At 42.0% G+C, this 18,630-nt stretch overlaps 1 protein-coding gene across 3 annotated transcripts in view; it reads left to right on the top strand.

The window, feature by feature from the left end:
• The first annotated feature begins 2,202 nt into the window (after positions 1 to 2,202).
• Positions 2,203 to 18,630, top strand: part of GYG1 (glycogenin 1) — a 36,614-nt gene continuing 20,186 nt past the window's right edge. For 2 of the 3 annotated variants that reach the window (XM_008008776.3, XM_008008773.3), the window contains exons 1-4: positions 2,221 to 2,356; positions 4,862 to 4,997; positions 7,354 to 7,528; positions 7,789 to 7,951. In XM_008008776.3, coding sequence (XP_008006967.3) covers positions 2,350 to 2,356; positions 4,862 to 4,997; positions 7,354 to 7,528; positions 7,789 to 7,951 — 481 coding nt within the window. In that variant the 5' untranslated portion in view covers positions 2,221 to 2,349. Of the gene's footprint in view, positions 2,357 to 4,861; positions 4,998 to 7,353; positions 7,529 to 7,788; positions 7,952 to 18,630 lie in introns of all 3 variants that reach the window. The other variant, XM_008008774.3, reaches the window with a different exon arrangement.

Genomic DNA, 18,630 nt, shown 5'->3' with positions numbered 1-18,630 from the left:
TAAGACAACGCACAAGAACAGACTGTAGCAACCTCAAAATGTCCCTATTTGATTCAAAGTGGTAAAAGCTGTAAACTTTCTATTTGTGTAAATATACTTGAAACTCAGGAAGGGAAGCTGTGGTAACCATTCCTTTTACTTAAATGTCCTGGGAGTTGCAGCAGAGGGGAGCTTGTTATAAGGGAAGCTTTTCCGTTTTTCCAGTTGTCCCCAGTTCTACCTCCTGGCTTTGCCCTTTCAGCCCCACCACCACATCCCTGGCTAAGTCCAGCCTGAGATAGTGGGCTGCCAGAAGTCGATGGCTAACGGTCAGCTGATGGCAGGAGGGTTCTGGGTGAAAGATGGAAATCTCACTCTTCCAAGTTCACCTCTCAGTCTGGAAAAGAGCAGTCAGACTGAGAAGTACCTCTCTGTTTTCCCTCTCCCCACTTAGATACAAAAGTATAGCCTTTGTATTCCTTAATGAGTTCCAACTCTTCTTAGTCTGTATCTTTTGAATAAGTGGAAACCGATCTATTGCCCCTTCCACTATTCTGTTTCCTGCAAAGGAAGCACATATGCTAAGTAACTGGGAGAGCCTCCCATGTGGATCAGTGGTCTCTAGGCCATGGTCAAGACTAGGAAGGACTCAAGAGAGGCTCCTGAAAGGTGATATTTAAAATACTGATTTTAAGGTTCTACCCTTAAGATTCTTTTTGTTTTGTAACCTGTTTTTCTTCAAATAATATATTTTGAACAGCTTTTTATATTAACAATATATAATAATTATACCTACAGAGTATCTCATTACATCAAGAGTACAGAAGCGACTTCAAAAAGTCCATAGAATATACATATTATAAAAAACCATGCATGGATTTCAAAATTATTTTGCACCAAAATAAACCTACCCTTAAGATTCTGATTCAGGAGGTCCGGGTTTAGGCCCAAAAGTCTACACTTTACCAGTACCCCCAGTGACTCCGATGTAGGAGCTCCACACCCACACACGAGGAAACAGTGATATAACTGGTTTGAGGACAGCAGTACCACCCTTGCAAATACATCACTTATTCTTAAGCATCTATTTTGCTTTTTGAACTGATGTCAACTTCCTGATTGGTTTCCAAATGGCTTTGCAGTACTCATTCAACATTTACTGAGCAATTTCAGTTTTCAGTTTGCAGAGAACTGAACTATCAGAGGCTTGTGCTGTGTTTGGACTGGGGATGGGGAGCAGAGAAGTGATCACATTAAAGCTGTTTCTCAACTTCCTAGCAAAATGACAAATTGACCATTTCAAGATTTGTGAAACAGGTTAGCCAAAACATTACCTAACCACAGTAACCATAATTTACTAACCTTTTTGGAGCCCCTGTGTACAAGAGGCACCAAGACTTTCTGGATGGGAAGGTTGATTCTGTAACCAAACTGCCAGGGTTTAAATACTACTTTCTCCATTTATATTATATGACTATAGAAAAGTTAGCACTTTGGGAGGCTAAGGCTGGCAGATCACTTGAGGCCAGGAGTTCCACACCAGGCTGGCCAACATGGTGAAACTCTGTCTCTACTAAAAATACAAAAAAAAAAAAAAAAAAAAAAAAAGAAGAAAAGCAATTTAACTTTTCTGTGCCTCAGTTTCCTCCTCGTCTGTAAAATGAATATGTAACACCTCACTGAGTTGGTACAAGGATTAAATGAAGTACTTGCACGCCTAATTGATGCAGATGGCTCCAAGAATTTAACACTTAACCAAATGTTCATTATATTTTTTAGGTTAAGGCTACAAAACTATTGTGAATACACTAAGGAATGATTATAGAGACTGATAGAAATTCTGAAAAAAAAGCGAAAATTTTATGTTTCATTCAAGCAGTTCAGACGCATGATTTTAACCAGTGATCTGGGGTTTGTTTGCTTGTTTTTTAAGGTTCCCTAACCCTTGGCTTCTTGGGGAGTTTGATGCCGCACTCAGCCCCAAAGTCCCCCTTAAACTCCTAGGTTTAGCGGAGACGGGGCGGGAGGGGCGCGCGGGGTTGACAAGAGCAGGCGCCCCGGGCAAGTAAGACCAGGGCCGCCGGTGAGCCGCAGCCTCAGCCGCAGGCTAGCCCCGAGTGAGGGAGGAGGAGCCGAGGCGTACGCGGGCCCCGGAGCCCCGCGGGCCGCCGCCCCCGCCGGCCGCCCAGCTGGGAGGATGCGGACGGCAGCGAGAGCGTGCGCGGCCACGTGACGGCCGCTATAAGAGCGCAGGGGGCAGACGCTCCGCTCCCCGCCGTGCCTCCTCGCTGGCAGCGCTCTCTCCCGGTGCCGGCTTCTCTGAGCCACCAACCTGCGGCTGCCCCGGCCGCCTGCGCCCCCGGCAGCACCATGACAGGTACCGCCGCGCAGCCCGCCGCCGCCAGCCCCGGGACTCCGGCTCCCTGCCCAGCCGCCGCCTCCCTTCTCCGCCTCCGCCCTGAGCCCCGGGGTGTTCCCGGCAGGACGAAACCGCCGCAAAGTTGGTGGCTGGCCGCAGCCAGGCGTGCTTCTGCCTGCGTCAGCGGCCGCCCCGCCGCCCCCCGGCGCGCAGGGATGGGGTAGCCGGGCAGAGCCCGGGCCCTCGGCCGGAGCCCTGGTTCCTGCTTCCGTCTCCTCGCCCTTCCTCCTGCTCTCACGGCGAAGGGCCGGCGGGCGGAGCAGCTGCGGCGGGGCCGTGTGGGGGTGGGAACCGGTTCGCCTGGGGGGTCCAGGCGGGAGTCCGGGGCGCAGCGGCATCTTGGGGAGCTGCCACGGCCTCTAGCGGCCCGGAACTCCAGAAAGTGGGGTTCCCTAGGCGGGGATACCGCGGCCTCCGCCCGGCTCCTCTGCCGCCCGCCCCGGCCCCGGCAGCCACGCCGAGCCTATTTTTAGGCCTTTGGGGCCGGGTTGCGGGAAGCCGGGAGTGGGACTAGCGTCCCCGGGCGCGGGCCCGTCAGGTGGGAGGGCGCCGGCTTTGGCTTCACTTGTTGCGAGGCGTCCGGGCCACTCCACGAGTCAGCCCCAGCACTGGGAAGCTCCGAGTTAGCTGGTCCTTCCGTGTCATTGAGGCTAATAGCCAGGGTTATTACAGCAATTGAACTGCCACAAAGATTGCAGGTGTAACCCAGAGTTCAGCCGTCTTTAGGAAGATTAAACTCCTACCCAGCTGTCATTGGTCTTTCTTGGTCATTTGTAATGTTGGGTAGTCTGGTGTTCTAACCTGTGTTCTATCCCTTGTTTAATCTTGGAAATCATCCATATTCTTGCTTCCGTAAATCCATGAATCCTGCTCACCTTATTACATTTTTCTCCATTGTCGCCAGGACCTGGACTTCATTTGAGTTAGATGATCGTTCATTTTGCCCAGCTTAAGTATTTTTGGTGCAGATTGACTGGGATGTTACCCATGTTATAATGGGCTGAAGATAATAGAGGCAAGTACAGGCGGATGTTGATGGGCCTGTCAAGGGACAGGTGTCACTGTTCAGAGCTTTCTTAGAGTGTGAGTGACTGGGAAGCTGGTGGCCCTTCAAGGGTGGGGAACCGGTCTTCCTACAACTTAGTAGTTGGCCTGCCATGGGAGAGGGCCTAATACAATGTGTGAAGATGGCTCTCAGGTCAGCAGCCGAGGGATGCGCTGGCCCACTAGGCAACCCACAGCTTCCTCTCACGTTTCAGTGGAATTTCCACTGCTTCTAGCCTCCACCTTGGAAAATGGGCAAGGGAGAATGAGGAAACCCAGGTCAGAAAGAGAAGGACTTCATGACAAAATGTCCCAACTCCCTGGTTAGGCAACTGACGCCTACCAGACCTTGATCTGAAGTGTCCTATGCATTTGGATGCCCACCAACTTGCTAATGTTTCTTGGAGATGGAACATGGCCCAGAATTGTCCCAGGGAATGACTGGAGAAATCTTGAAGCCTATGCTAGGGGTCTTGGGAGGGTGGGGAATGTTCAGTAGGAAGAAAAATCCATGTGTTTACCTTCTCTTCTGGCAACTAAGTGATTATTGGAGATTGGGGTGCATGTCTGTTGAGTTGGGCGTGGGGAGGGGCAGGGTGCAGGATGGACCTGCACCACCTTCTTCAAAGAAAAGCAGGCAGGTTGGTTAGGGCTTCGTGGGTTATCTCCAAATCTATTTATCAGTGATTGGTCACTAGATAGAAGCATCAAGGAGGGAAGGCCTCTCTGAGGAGCTGATATTTGAGGAGAGACTCAACGTTATTCTTCAGGGGTATTGGGGCAGGGGAGCTTTTGCTCCAGGTTGAGGAAACAGTTATGTGTAAGATGCCTGGAGTTCGAGGCTACGGTGAGCTATGATCACACCACTCCACTCCAGCCTGGGTGACAGAGTGAGACCCTGTCTCAAAAAATACCTACATACATACATACATGCCTGAGGCATGGCGTAAACATAAGTACCAGAATGAAGAATATGGACTCTGCTTTCAGACCGTCTGAATTGAGTTTGACGGTTGTTTTTGTGCTTGTCTGAAAACACTGTCTACAGTACTTGATAGAAGAAACAGAAGATATACTACTTGATCTCTTCATTACCATCTGTTAATTGCCTGGAGTTCAAACTCTGGGTATTAAGCTATTGTTTTGTCTGAGAATTTAGCATGTCGGGACTCTAAGTTGGATTTAATTTCGTTAGCTTAATCAACCTCTTGAAGGTTGCCATCTGTGCCTGCCATGATCTTGAACCATTCTTGAAGTGGGTACTTAGGGTTTTCTCCCCAAAGGGGCTACAGCTTGATTCATAAAGTTGATGTTAGAGGAACTGGTTTTGCTGAATTACTGTTTGAATGGGTTCCTGGGGAAAAGGTTTTCTCCAGATAAGATATTGTAATGAGTGTTTTTTTTTTTCTTTGTATTAAGATCAGGCCTTTGTGACACTGACCACAAACGATGCCTATGCCAAAGGTGCCCTGGTCCTGGGCTCATCTCTGAAACAGCACAGGACCACCAGGAGGCTGGTCGTGCTCGCCACTCCTCAGGTCTCAGACTCCATGAGGTGAGGACCTCGCTGCCGCCCCAGCATCCACAGGGGCTCTGACATCCTTCTTCCTGTTTCTGACATCATTGGACATTGAGGTCATGCTCTTTTCAGGAGTTGAGCCCGGGGTAGAGAAAAATGAGAGATGCTGAGTGAAGGATTGCTGGATTTGAAACCTCCTCCTAGCTTTTGGGAGATATTCCAACTAAATTCTCTTCTGGAAGGTGGTGTGCTGGCCCACACTTTCTGATTCCAGCTAGGAGTGGAAGAAGGAGTCGTCTTCCTTCACTCCATCCCCTCTGGGTGATCTGAAGGAGTGTGTCCAGCACTCCCTACTTACATGCACCTTTATGCAGTGACAATTCATGGACATTCCTTTCCCAGGATGGAGCAGGGGCTACATTGTTTCACGTTGCAAACTAGGGAAACTCTCGGGTGACTTAGAAAAGTAGTTACTTTATCCATTGCCAGTTGACATTTATAAGCTAAAGATCTTTATTTACAATATAATATACTAGAATCTTTACAAAGGGCTTTCCAAACTAGGTTTTACTACGGGAAACACACTAAAGGGTATAAACTGCTTCGTGATTGGTTAGTTCACTTTGATCTGATGGAATTAAGTTTTGAAGTATTTAGGCCAGGTAAGATGGCTCATGCCTGTAATCTCAGCACTGTGGGAGGCCGAGGCAGTTGGATCACCTGAGGTCAGGAGTTCCAGACCAGCCTGACCAACATGGCGAAACACCGTCTCTACTAAAAATACAAAACCTCATTTCTACTAAAAATACAAAAATTAGCTAGGCGTGGTGGCGCGTGCCTGTGATCCCGGCTACTTGGGGTTAGGGGCTGAGGCAGGAGAATCGCTTGAACCCAGGAGGTGGAGGTTGCAATGAGCCAAGATTGTGCCAGTGCACTCCAGCCTGGGCAACAGAGTGAGACACTGTCTTAAACAACAACAACAACAAATTGAAGTATCTGAATGAGCTACCTAGTCCCTAGTACTAACTTTAAAGTGGGCACATTAGTAACTTTGTGATGTGTTTATTTTTGTGGTCTCCTGGTCCTCTAAGAAATTGAAAATGCCCTTTTTGTGACTTTTTTTTTCTCCCAAAAAGTATAAGCACAGGCCAAGGGTCTCTAAAAAGTAGGCATTCTGTATACATACGTATATCTTTCACACTAACACCCTTGTTCCTAAATGGTAATTTAGAAAGATGCCAAAAAGCCTGTCTCCTAATGTGTATGCCCTAATTTGCAGTCTATTAGAATATGTCTAAGAAACCAGATCTAGTCTTGCCTTTCCCGTAACCACCATCAGTTTACTTTGGTCAGTGATTCTCCTCACCATTTCTCTTCAAAAACATCAAGTTTACTGTGTGAACTGTAGCATATTTTTGTACAGCTTTGGAGACAGAATACAATACCACTTTTGTTCTGCATCTGTGATGTTGTTATAAACTTTTGGTATGATACGTTTTTACCCTGTGTTTTTTCTTGCGCTCAATTTAGTGTCTTACTCAAGTCTACCCTCCCGATCCACGATCAAGAACTTTCTAAAGTAAAGCCTTAGGTAATTTGGGGCATAGAGAAGTGTTGTATCTCACAAACCAAAGTGAATCTCATTATATTTAAGCAAAGTGCTCAGCATGTAATAAACACTAGTTATATTGGATTCTACAAAATGGGCAACCGAATGAACGGAGCCCTTTATACATTTTTGCAAGCTATTTCCACAACCTATGTGCTATTCAGTGATACAGTAAAATACAAAAACCCAGAAAATTTCTTCTGTAATAATATTTATTTTATTTATTTATTTATTTATTTATTTTTGAGACGGAGTCTTGCTCTGTCACCCAGGCTGGAGTGTGGTGGCGCGATGTCGGCTCACTGCAAGCTCTGCCTCCTGGATTCATGCCATTCTCCTGCCTCAGCCTCCCAAGTAGCTGGGACTACGGGCACCCACCATCATGCCCGGCTGATTTTTTGTATTTTTAGTAGAGACAGGGTTTTGCTGTGTTAGCCAGGATGGTCTCAATCTCCTGACCACGTGATCTGCCCACCTCAGCCTCCCAAAATGCAGGGATTACAGGTATGAGCCACCATGTCCGGCCTATAATAATGTTTTAAGACACGCATTTCATCCTCACCATAAGGAGTTCTTATTACTTTAGTGAAGTTAACTGGACATGCAAATAAACACGATTTGTCCTGGAGTAAAATTAGAACAGATTTAAGGGTACATATTCTACCAAAGCAATACATTGTTCTAGTAATTGATGGAGAGGGTAATAAAGCATCAGTCTTGCAATAGTGGGTAACTTGTTCTGAAAAGATGCTAAGTGTGGTTTTCTGGATTTTATTTTGACAGAAAAGTTTTAGAGACAGTCTTCGATGAAGTCATCATGGTAGATGTCTTGGACAGCGGCGATTCTGCTCATCTAACCTTAATGAAGAGGCCAGAGTTGGGTGTCACGCTGACAAAGCTCCACTGCTGGTCACTTACACAGTATTCAAAATGTGTATTCATGGATGCAGATACTCTGGTGAGTGTGGCTTTGAGGGTAGAAAAGAAAGATATATATGGTAATAGACACCTATTAGGTATTTGAGGAATGCTGTCAAGACTTGACAGCAAAGTTCAGATAGAACCACTGTCATGAAATATGTCAGGGGATGAAGGAGAGGAGGCCCAGGCTGCCTTACAGCTGTCACCATCTTTTGTGTTGGATGACGTAGGGAGAACATAAGAAGGGTATTCTGCAGCAAAAACATTTCTGTAATGCTCTTTCTCCCCTTTGATCAGGTCCTAGCAAATATTGATGATCTTTTTGAGAGAGAAGAATTGTCAGCAGCACCAGACCCAGGGTGGCCTGACTGCTTCAATTCCGGAGTCTTCGTTTATCAGCCTTCAGTTGAAACATATAATCAGCTGTTGCATCTTGCTTCTGAGCAAGGTAGTTTCGATGGTATGTATCTACTATCTTCATGTCTGATAAGCTGTAAATAATTAGTTATTTCTAGGGACTGCTCTTCTCAGAAATATAATTGATGTGGTTTATTCTGCCTGAAAGGTACAAGAGATGGAGCAAGCATTTTAAGTTGTGCTCTTTTGGGAAGTGTGTGTGTGTGTGTGTGTGTGTGTGTGTATGTGTATGTGTGTGTGTATGTATGTGTATGTAAATGCATCTTTTTCTATAGATGTGAAAGATTAAACTATGATAGGCAATTTTATAGGATTGTCTTTAAGTTGTCTTCCTGTATCTAATTTAGAGTATGATAAATGTACTGTGATTATTCAAACATTCAAAAGACTGAAAAACTTTAACATCTGTCTTAAACCTAAGTAAATGTAAGCTCAAGAGAGTTTGACAGGCCATTCCAGGAGGATTAAGCATTGTCACTATGGAAACTTGAGGAATAAACCTGATAATTTGGGTCTCATTCCCTCAGGTGGCATAAAAAAGAAGATAGGAAGTTTATGTGAATAATCTTTGCTTCCAAACTCATTCTCTACAAGGCTGTGTGTCAGAGTGGTATCTGCCGGGCCAAAAAGTAGAACATTGACAAAGTCAGCATCCATTTTCTATAACATATAAATGTTTTTATAGTTATATTTATATAACAGTTCTGTCTGTGATATAGGGTCTCATATCTTTTGGAGAAGTTGATCAAATGAATTAGTGTGCTTTCGTTTCAGGCCAATTTCTGAAATAACAAGCCATGTTTTTAAAAACAAAAACACACAGGACAAAACCAATAGTTAATATGCAGAAGGAGTTCTTTGAAAAATTATTTTTGATGGTTCTTTTGAATAAAGACCCAGAATAGAGAAGAAGAAGGACATTCTCTTAGAAACCCTCCCAGCAGTGACTCACCATCAGATATGTGACATTGTGGCAGAGCACTGTGCTGTGTGCTATTCACATGGGGTTGGGCCAGAGGCCTGAGCTCTACTGGAGACACAGCGGGGGCTTCTTTCCTTCTCTCCCTGTCCCAAGAGTAGATCTGAGATTTGCAGTAAGTAGATCTTTTAGAAATAGCAGAAACAGCGTTTCTCGTTTGACATAAGATTCAATCCTGGGTGCGGATATGAGGATTCATTTTCATTAATTAGTTAGAAAGTTAAAAATCAAAATATTAAACTTTAAAAATGAAAACATTAGATCTATAAGTTTGTTAGATTGCTGAGGTTAAGATACTGGAAGTTAAAACATTTCAAATTATACATAAAACTGAGATTGGGTTTGCATTGTTGCTATTCACAGAAATTGAATTCTTTTTAGTTATTTGGCTGAGGATTTGGGAATTGTGGCTATATGAATTGTAATTGAAAGTAATAAGGAAGTTTAAGTCTCAGTTTTATGTAACTATTTAGCTTGTTTACACTGTAAGCTAGTAGTTCTCAAACAAGGGTGATTTTGTCCCCCAAAGGACATTTGGCAATGTCTGAAGACATTTTTGGTTGTTACAACTGAAGGGGGAGGGTGCAAAGGGCATCTGGTGAGTGGAGGCCCTGGGATGCTAAACATCCTGCAATGGATAAGACGATCTCCTACAGCAAAGAATTACCTAGCCCAGCATGTCAGTAGTGCTGAGGTTGCAAAACTGTGCTCTCTACATGCTCTAAAACAGAGCAGGAGTATCTGAACCATCATGTATGGCAGCATCTAACAAGAAGTGAAGTCTTGTTTTAAGCAACCTTAAAATAAGAAAATAATAATATGTTAAATGTTCTCCGTGGTCAAGACCAAATGAAACTTCTTCACTTTACTGACATGATTTTCGCTCCTGCTATTTTGCTTTCATAGAAGGAATGAAAGCTGTATTAGTATTTAAGTTCAAAAGATGTGTTCCTTATTACTGCTGCTTATACTGAAACAGTTACCTTTGCATAAAAGGAAGAGGAGAGTGTTTTTAGCAGAAGTCCACTATTTGTCTTAACCTTCCTGTCAGAGTGTAGCTTTCTTCACCTCCTCTCCTAATTTGAAGGAAGTAAGTGTAACCCTGCCAGAAATTCAGTGTAACTCTTTTCAACTTCATTAAGTGAATCACATTCTAAAGTACATCTTGTGGCCTGCCAACTGCCTGAAATCACATGATTTTAATCATGTAAAGAGAATCCAGTTTCTAACCTAGAATACTATTAAATGTTATTGAGAGGTAAGACTTTGGATACCAAACAGTAGTGTGCCATGGTAAATTATCTAGGTTATAATTTGAGAATATGAAACTAATTAATTAGCCTATTCTTTGTTAAGAAGCTTGGATGTGTGCAAAGTGTGCGACTAGGAAGCACTTTCTACTTTTTCAGCCAAGATCTGAAACCACCATGAGATTCTGTCTGTGCCTCTAGCACATTTCATTATTCAGCAGCAGGTTTCCAGGTGCTGGCCGTCCTCTGAGGTACTCCATTTACTGGCTCATTGGTGGTGAAGGACTGAATCTTCTCTGTTGATAGAAATTGAAAGAGGTAAAAAGTCAACTATACAGCTGAGAACGTACAGTTCTCAATATGTTGTTTAAATTCAGCAGAAGAATAAATTTAGCAGTTCTCAAATCAAAGGTTGTGTTCACTTGAAATATGTGTTAAGCTTTACTTAGCAAAGAAAGCTCACTCTGTACCTTGGGAGGCTGCTGCTCTCTGGAGGGGTTTACTATCCACTTGAATCAGTGTGTGAACCATGTGACATAAAGATGTGTTGGACTTACGCTTGATAGCAATAAAATATTTCTTTATGGACAATGACTTTGTCTAATGGCAGTAACCTTTGCCTGTAGTTTTCAATATGTTATTATATAAAAAATATAGTAAAAGTAAATAATCTTAAAAATTAAGAATTATATAAAAAATAATTTTAGTTAGGTGTCATGCTGTAGGCACTGATGAACGTTTTCAGGTGTTCCTTTCACAGTTACCTACATTTTCTCACAACCATAGTTTCTCCCTCCACCACCCCCATAGTCAGTTTTAAGTCCCAGAATTTTCAGCTCAGACCAGTTTTTCAGATGACTGTATCTCAGTGCGAATATCTTGCAGGTCATGTTTTTAACCTCTTTCCTGTGTTCAGCAGAAACTGGTGGGGCCTGGTGTCCACTGACAAGCCACATAGGCTGTTGATGGCTGAGCATTTGCAGCTGCTTTTGCAACCCTTCTCATGCAAAAGAATGTGGCTGTCATTCTTCTAATCACCAGCCCTCTATTCACAGCCCCTCCACCTCTCTATTCTGTGACTCTGGCCAAGAGAATAAACCTAATATGGCAAACCATACTAGGTACCTTGACTTCTCTTTCTTTCTAAAATTCTAGAATGTTAAAATTTAGAACTGGTGACTACATACCTAATTCATGGCTGCTGTCTAATTTTCCATAATGAAGAGTCAAGCTTCTAGACTGTTGTATTTTCAAACTGTCTTGGCACTTACTTCATCACTATAATTACGTATTTCCCGAAAAGTTGAACAATAGCTGTTGTGAAATAGTTATACACTAGTATTGTATAGGATGTGACAAGATAAAGTTAACTTCAGGGCATGTTAGCAGTAAGAGGGGAAGAGAGAGATCGTTATATTCTAGGTTCTAATCAGTTTTGCTTCTGCCACATCGGTGAAATGAGGCTGATGAACTTGACTCTTAATTTGAAAAAATCAACCTGAATGCAAGTTGAGGTTTATTTTCTTTTCCCTTGTGACTAATGTATCTTAAGAGTGCTTGTATAGTTGAAGAGTTGAGTGCTTAAAAATTGTTGTCTATTTCGTCTGTATGTGTCAGTTTCAAAAACCTAGGTCAGAGGAATTCATATTTTCTAATTTGGAATATTCCTAAAAAACATCTTATACTCATTTTGATTACTGCAATGTAAATATCCTAAACTTTTGATTGGTGTACTGGAATTTTGGTCTGTAGTTGAATTTCTAGAAAGAAGAAAACATAGGATAGAATAAATTAGTGGCAGAATATTAGGTATGATTTATTTAAGTAGAGTCCAGGATCCGCTTTGAGATCATTATATTTGTGTGTTCCAAATTCTAAGTGGTCATTGAGTCCCATAAGCAGAATACAGTAATGTTTTAAAATAATGTTTAACAGAAATGATTTGGTGCTACATTCTATTAAAGTGTAAAATTGACCCCAGAGCTAGGTTTTAAAATCTTTGTAGTTAATTAGGCTTCATGTTGGACCTGCCCAAGAAAAGAATGAAGGACTGAGATATTTCAAGATAGTACTTGTCTTGTCCAAACCAAATGAGCTCAGAGATTTTGGTGTGCTTCACTTGGTTACCTGACTTGATAGGTCGGCCTGGACAGTTATCTTACCATGGTGACTTCCCCCAGCCACCTAAGCACTAGGTTACCTGTTCTAGTAATTTATCAGTTGTTTTGGAAATGACTATGTTCTCTTGCATTTATGTCATTTTATTGATAGATAATAAGTATCTTGAGGAAAAGCAAAAGCCATAACATGTAGTGGCAAAATTGATGAGCACACAGGGTCAGAGATCATGACCCTGTGAGAAATAGAGGAGGAGGAAGTGACTAATGTGTTATATGTGTGCAGGCTCTTATGCTGATCATTTTACCTACTTTTTCACTTATTTCTTAACAGTCCTGTGAGGTAAGCATTCATACATCCATTCATATAACAAGTATCCGTTGAGAGCCTACTATCTAGCTAGCACTGGGGACCTGCCATTGTTACAGTTCAGGACAGCAGCTTGCCTGGTGTCCCGAGCTGAGGCAAAGTCAGGTCTGAACCAGGGTCCTTCTGAGCTCTGGTTGGGCTGTGTGTTGCGGGGAGGAGAGGTGGGGTGGGTGCTGGTGGTGGTGGGTGGTTTTTCCATTCCCAGTTCTCTCATACGGCAGCATTCTTGAGTATGTATCCTGAGAATGATACAGGATGGAGGAAGATCCTTATTACCTTGGCTTTATGTCAGGTTAATTAAGTAATTTCTCTGAGTAGACAGAGCAGCTGGTATATTCGTCATTTTACTAATGAAGGAATGTAGGCTCAAGTCTTCTATCTCTATTGCTACTATTCCTCCCCTCTGATCCAAAATACCTACAAATACTTTGTCAGTTAAAATCAGCAGCACAGTTCATTGTCGTGCATTGTTTTATGGAGTCTGGAAGTATTTTTAGCAGTGTTACTGTCACCTGTATTTCTGTAGTAGGTCCATTCATTATTTCAAACATCATTTTAATTTCTAATCTGGGAAAAATCCTAAATTTAAGGGGCAAAAATAGACTGGTAAGTAATACACATTTTATTCCTGCCTCTATAAAGTTTATATTCTGAGACCTTACAGACATTTAACAACTAGTACACAGTTATGTAATCATGATTCTAGTAAGTTCAGAGTACTAAGAGTCCAGACTAGGAGGACCTGTCTTCGACTGAGAAACTGACATTTAAGCCAAGAATAAATGTTTCCTTGCATGTATGTAATAATTAATAGCTTGATACTTAATAATCTTTTAACAAAATAGTGAAAAACAAAAGCTATAACATGAAGTAGTAAAAGAAATCAGTTATTCTTGGCTTAAATGGGTTGAGGCCAGTGAGATGCAGTGATGCTGGGGCCCAATTTCCAAGTGCCTGGATTTCCATAAGCCACCTTGGGTTAATCTAATGATCCTCAGTAAATCTCATAAAAATATCCCCAAGAGCTGGGCTTTCATAAGCTGTAATTTATTAATCCTTAGCGTGCTCACTATAGGCAGTAATGATTATATCTGCCAAGCATTTTGTAGGAAGTTAGTTTTAAAAAAAAGTGTCCAGGTGCAGTGGCTCACGCCTGTAATTCCAACACTTTGGGAGGCCGAGGCAGGCGAATCACTTGCGGTCAGGAGTTCCAGACCAGCCTGGCCAAAATGATTAAACCCCGTCTCTACTAAAAATGCAAGAATTAGCTGGGTGTAGTGGCATGTGCCTGTAGTCCTGGCTTCTTGGGAGACTGAGGTGGGAGAATCACGTGAACCCTGGAAGCAGAGGCAGTGAGCTGAGGTCGCACCACTGCACTCCAGCCTGGGTGACAGAGCGAGACTGTCTCAATAAATTAATAAATAGTTAGAGGTGAGTCACGTGTTCGTGTCAGTCCTTGTTTCTAGCTCAGTTATAGTATAAAGCACATTTTACTTTAAATGTTTTTTTTTTTTTTTTTTTTTGAGACAGAATTTCGCTGTTGTTGCCCAGGCTGGAGTGCAATGATGTGATCTCAGATCTCGGCTCACTGCAACCTCTGTCTCCTGGGTTCAAGTGATTCTCCTGCCTCAGCCTCCTGAGTAGCTGGGATTACAGGTGCCTGCCACCATGCCCAGCTAATTTTTGTATTTTTAGTAGAGATGGGGTTTCACCATGTTGGCCAGACTGGTCTTGAACTCCTGACCTCAGGTGATCCGCCCGCCTCGGCCTCCCAAAGTGCTGGGATTACAGGTGTGAGTCACCATGCCTGACCTTTTACTTTATTTACTTTGTCCATCTGTCCCCTTTTGGATTTTGAAGTATCTGAGAGTTGGAACCTATCTGAATCTTCCTATTATGTGAATACCAAATTTATATAATGTTAGACATTTTTATAGAAATGACATTTTTAAGAGTTATTATCCTTTGTTATAATAAAGTCATTCTTCGAAAGATTGTAGTGCTGCTCAAATTTTAATATGCAGACAAATTCCCTAGGGATTAAAATGTGGCTTCTGATTCTGTAGGTCGGGTGGGGCTCAACAGTCTGCATTGCTCTCAAGCTCCCAGGTGATGCCCATGCTGCTGGAACCCAGGCCACAGCTTGAGGAGCACTATTATAGGGGGAGCATTCCTTTGACTGAGATGCTGGGGCTCATGTCTAAATCAGAATTAACTCACTGCCCTGTTACCCACAGTAGACAAGCCAGCTGCAAGCAAACTATGGAAGAACACGCAAAGTACACGAGCATTGAACAAATGCACAGATTTAAAAAGACACCGCTTAATTCTGTTTCTGTCTTAGGAAACAAATAGTCCCAGTTTCTGATCAATGCTGTGGTGTGTCCATGGTTACCAGGTATGTGACCCTGCTCAAAAGACAGAAAGTACCAAGTCTGTAGTTGCAAAGTGATTACGTAGCGTTTGGGCAGCTGGGTGGAAGGATGATTCAGAATGAGATACTTGCTTTTGTTCACAAAGCAGATGCAATGTGCCCCTTGTTCATTTCCTTTCTCCCTGTCTCTCACCTGTGTTACCACACCCTGGCGTACCGGATCACAGCTGCTAGTGATGCCTGCTAATCATGTTTGTTGGCTCTGAGATGAGTGAGATTAAAAGTATCTTAACCTGTCAGATTAAATAAAGCTGCCTCTGGAAGTCTGACTAAAACGTGTCGGACAAAAGTTGTAGGGTTTTTGTTATGGAAATTCAGCAGTCTTTAGGGCATCCTTGTGTGTTTTCTAACATAGATGTGCCTAGATTTGCATTCTGCTTTGAACTGTGCTATCATTTAAAGATTTTTCTAAAGAGAGGATATTGGTAACACTATACATAGATTTTTCTGATGAAGTTAAAACATTTGCCTGACCTTGAAATGTTGAACTGTGCATTTGGGAAAAGATGGTTAAGATTTCTAGACCGCTGAATTTAAAAATGCAGCTACAGACTTCTAGATGGTATTTAATTTATTTTTAATCCACAATTTTGGACTAAATAATAAACCTTTGTAGTCACATAGTGAGGTCAGTGGCCCTGGATGTTTTACGACCTGTGTTGTCCCCTCTAGAGCCAAGGTTCTTGTTGAGTGTTTCAGGATTTGCCAATTTAACAGGCACCGTTGATTCACCAGTTCTACTTCAGTGCCTTTTCTCTTCCTCCTTGCTCGTTTTCTGTACAACCAGTGCTTCCCAGCCTCCCTGTGGCACACAGCTGATGGGCAGATGATGTTTGTAGGTTACCTGAGGGTAAACAGAAACGGCCTGTTGTGGCCAAAGGCAGCCAGCCAGGGACTTTGAGGGATCAGCAGCTCTGACTCCTGTTTCCCAGGCTCACACAGGTCGGATTTGGAAGTTCTGCTTTACAACTATGATTTAGGCCTCCATGGAATTAGATTTCTTTACTGCATTATGGGTAGCTGTTAGTCATTTTAAGTGGAATGGCTTCAGTTAAAGGTCTTACAATGTCCAGGTTCTCAAATGGGATAAATGTGTAGAGTTTTATTATTAATAATCCTTTATAACCTACACATATTTTTCTTTTGGTAGTATGCTTCATAATAAAAATTAAAAGTAAAGAATATTTAGAAAGAAAAGGTCTAAGCACAGTTCTCATTCTTGCCTCTAGTTGTATTACTAATATTTTAGCATTACAAGAGTAATATAATATTAGGAAAAATAGGGGGGAAGGAACATCTATTATACCAATCTCCTAATGCAATTATTTTATTTACTTTCTTTTAATATAAATGTTCATTAACGTTTATGTTCTTAGTTTTAATTACAATGTATGTAGCTGTATATCTTTATATTACACAGTGTACTGATGTTGTCTTTATAGACATTAGTTTTAATTGCTGAATAATATTCCATGAGTAGTTAGTATTACAATATACTAACTATTCCTGTATGGTAGAATGTAAGTCGTTTAAATTTTTTCTGCTGTTACAGAGTATTTTCAAGATTCTTGCATTCATTCCATAAATAATTTGCTAAGTGTAAGGCATTCTGCTACATGTTAGCATTATAATGGTAAGCAAAAAGCCGTAATCTCTGTTCTTGTGGAATTTAGCATCTAATTCCTGATTGTATTTTGCACGTTAATTGTAAGAGTTTTTTAAAAACCTGTTCATCTTAAGAGAACTGTAGATTTCCATGCAGCTGTAAGAAATAATACAGAGAGATCCCATGTACGCTTCATCTGTTTTCCCCCAATGGTAATACCTTGTATAACTAAAATGTGTCACCCCAACCAGGAGATTGACATTGGAACAATCCACCAATCTCACTCAGATTTCACCAGTTTTGTATGTATTCCCTTTTCTATGTGTATACGTGTGTATATATGCACTTTTGGTTTTTATGCAACTTTATCACATATGTGGATTGGTGTGACCACCACCATAGTCAAGATGCAGAGTAGTTCCATCACAAGAACCTTCATCATATTCTGGTTTTTTTTTTTTTTTGAGATGAAGTTTCACTTTGTCACCCCGCCTCGAGTGCAGTGGTGTGATCTCAGCTCACTGCAACCTCTGCCTCCCGGGTTCCAGCTATTCTTCTGCCTCAGCCTCCCAAGTAGCTGGGGCTACAGGCGTGTGCCACCACGTCCAGCTAATTTTTGTATTTTTAGTAGAGACGGGGTTTCACCATATAGTTCAGGCTGGTCTTGAACTCCTGACCTCGTGATCCGCCCGCCTCAGCCTCCCAAAGTGCTGGGATTATAAGCATGAGCCACTGCTCCTGGCCCGTCATATTCTTTTACAGCCACAACTGCATCTCTCATTCTTTCCCTCTCCCCTGGCAACCATTAATTTGCTTCCTATCTCTGTAATTTTATTATTTGATGTTATATAAGTGAAATTACATAGTATGTAACTTTGTGAGATTGGAGTTTTTCACTCAGTGTAATTAATTTAAGATTCATCCAGGTTATTGTATCTCTAGTTTGTTCCATCTTGTAGCTGAGAAATATTCCACATGGATGTGCCATATCCATATACCTGTTGAGTGACATTGGAGCTGTTTTCAGTTTGTACTATTATGAACAAAGCTGCTATGAACATTTCCTTAGCTTTTTTTTCTGTTCCCATGGAACTGATTGGCAGTATTTTGATGATTATGTGTGAAAGGAAATTAGTTAAGACTTCAGGCCTCTGTACCTCAGTCATTAGTGTCTAGTCCCACATTTGGGGTATCTTTGTGGAATCCAAAATAAGCCTTTAATGAATGGCATGATGTTTTGGCTTCGATAGTTTGTGCCTCAAAATACATTAATTTGCCTATATAGCTAAAATTGTCTTTAGTTCTCATGTCTGTCCATTGTGTTAGTCTATTCAGGCTGCTATAATGAAATATCATAGATTAAATGGCTTATAGAAGAAATATATTTCTCACAGTTCTAGAGGCTGGGAATTCCAAGATGAAGGTGCAGCATATTCAGTATCTGGAGAGGGCCAATTTCCTGGGTCATAGACAGCTTTTTTATTTATTTATTTTTTTTGTTATAACTGCTGCATGTGGCAGAAGAAATGAGGGACCTCTCTTGGGCCTCTTTTATAGGAGCACAAATCCTATGCATGAGGGCAGAGCCCTCATGACCTAATCACCTTCCGAAGGCGTCACTCCAGATACCATCAACTTTGGGGTTAGGATTTCAGTGTAGGAATTCGGGGGTATGTAAACATTGAGTCCATTGCATTTTTGTAACAGTGAAGCATATTCTGTTGCCATCTTTATTGTCCTTTAGAACTTATAAGAGTGAAATTGATTTTCTGTTGTTCGTCCCTTGAGGAACACAGACCTGTCAGGGGTGCTGTTTAAGGAGGGCTTTCCGCATAGACAATCAGTGATTGCCTTTGATTCTTAGAGTTGATTGAAGGTATTTGGAAAGGATAGAATACGCAGAGGGTGGATAAGGTACACTTGGACTTTAAACCTAAAGTCCTGATCTTATTACTTAACTCCAAAA

The sequence above is a fragment of the Chlorocebus sabaeus genome, chromosome 15, assembly GCF_047675955.1.
Source record: "Chlorocebus sabaeus isolate Y175 chromosome 15, mChlSab1.0.hap1, whole genome shotgun sequence".
Lineage (NCBI taxonomy): Eukaryota > Metazoa > Chordata > Mammalia > Primates > Cercopithecidae > Chlorocebus > Chlorocebus sabaeus.
Note: the sequence above shows the minus strand (reverse complement) of the source record. Positions and strands in the feature narration are given on the sequence as shown.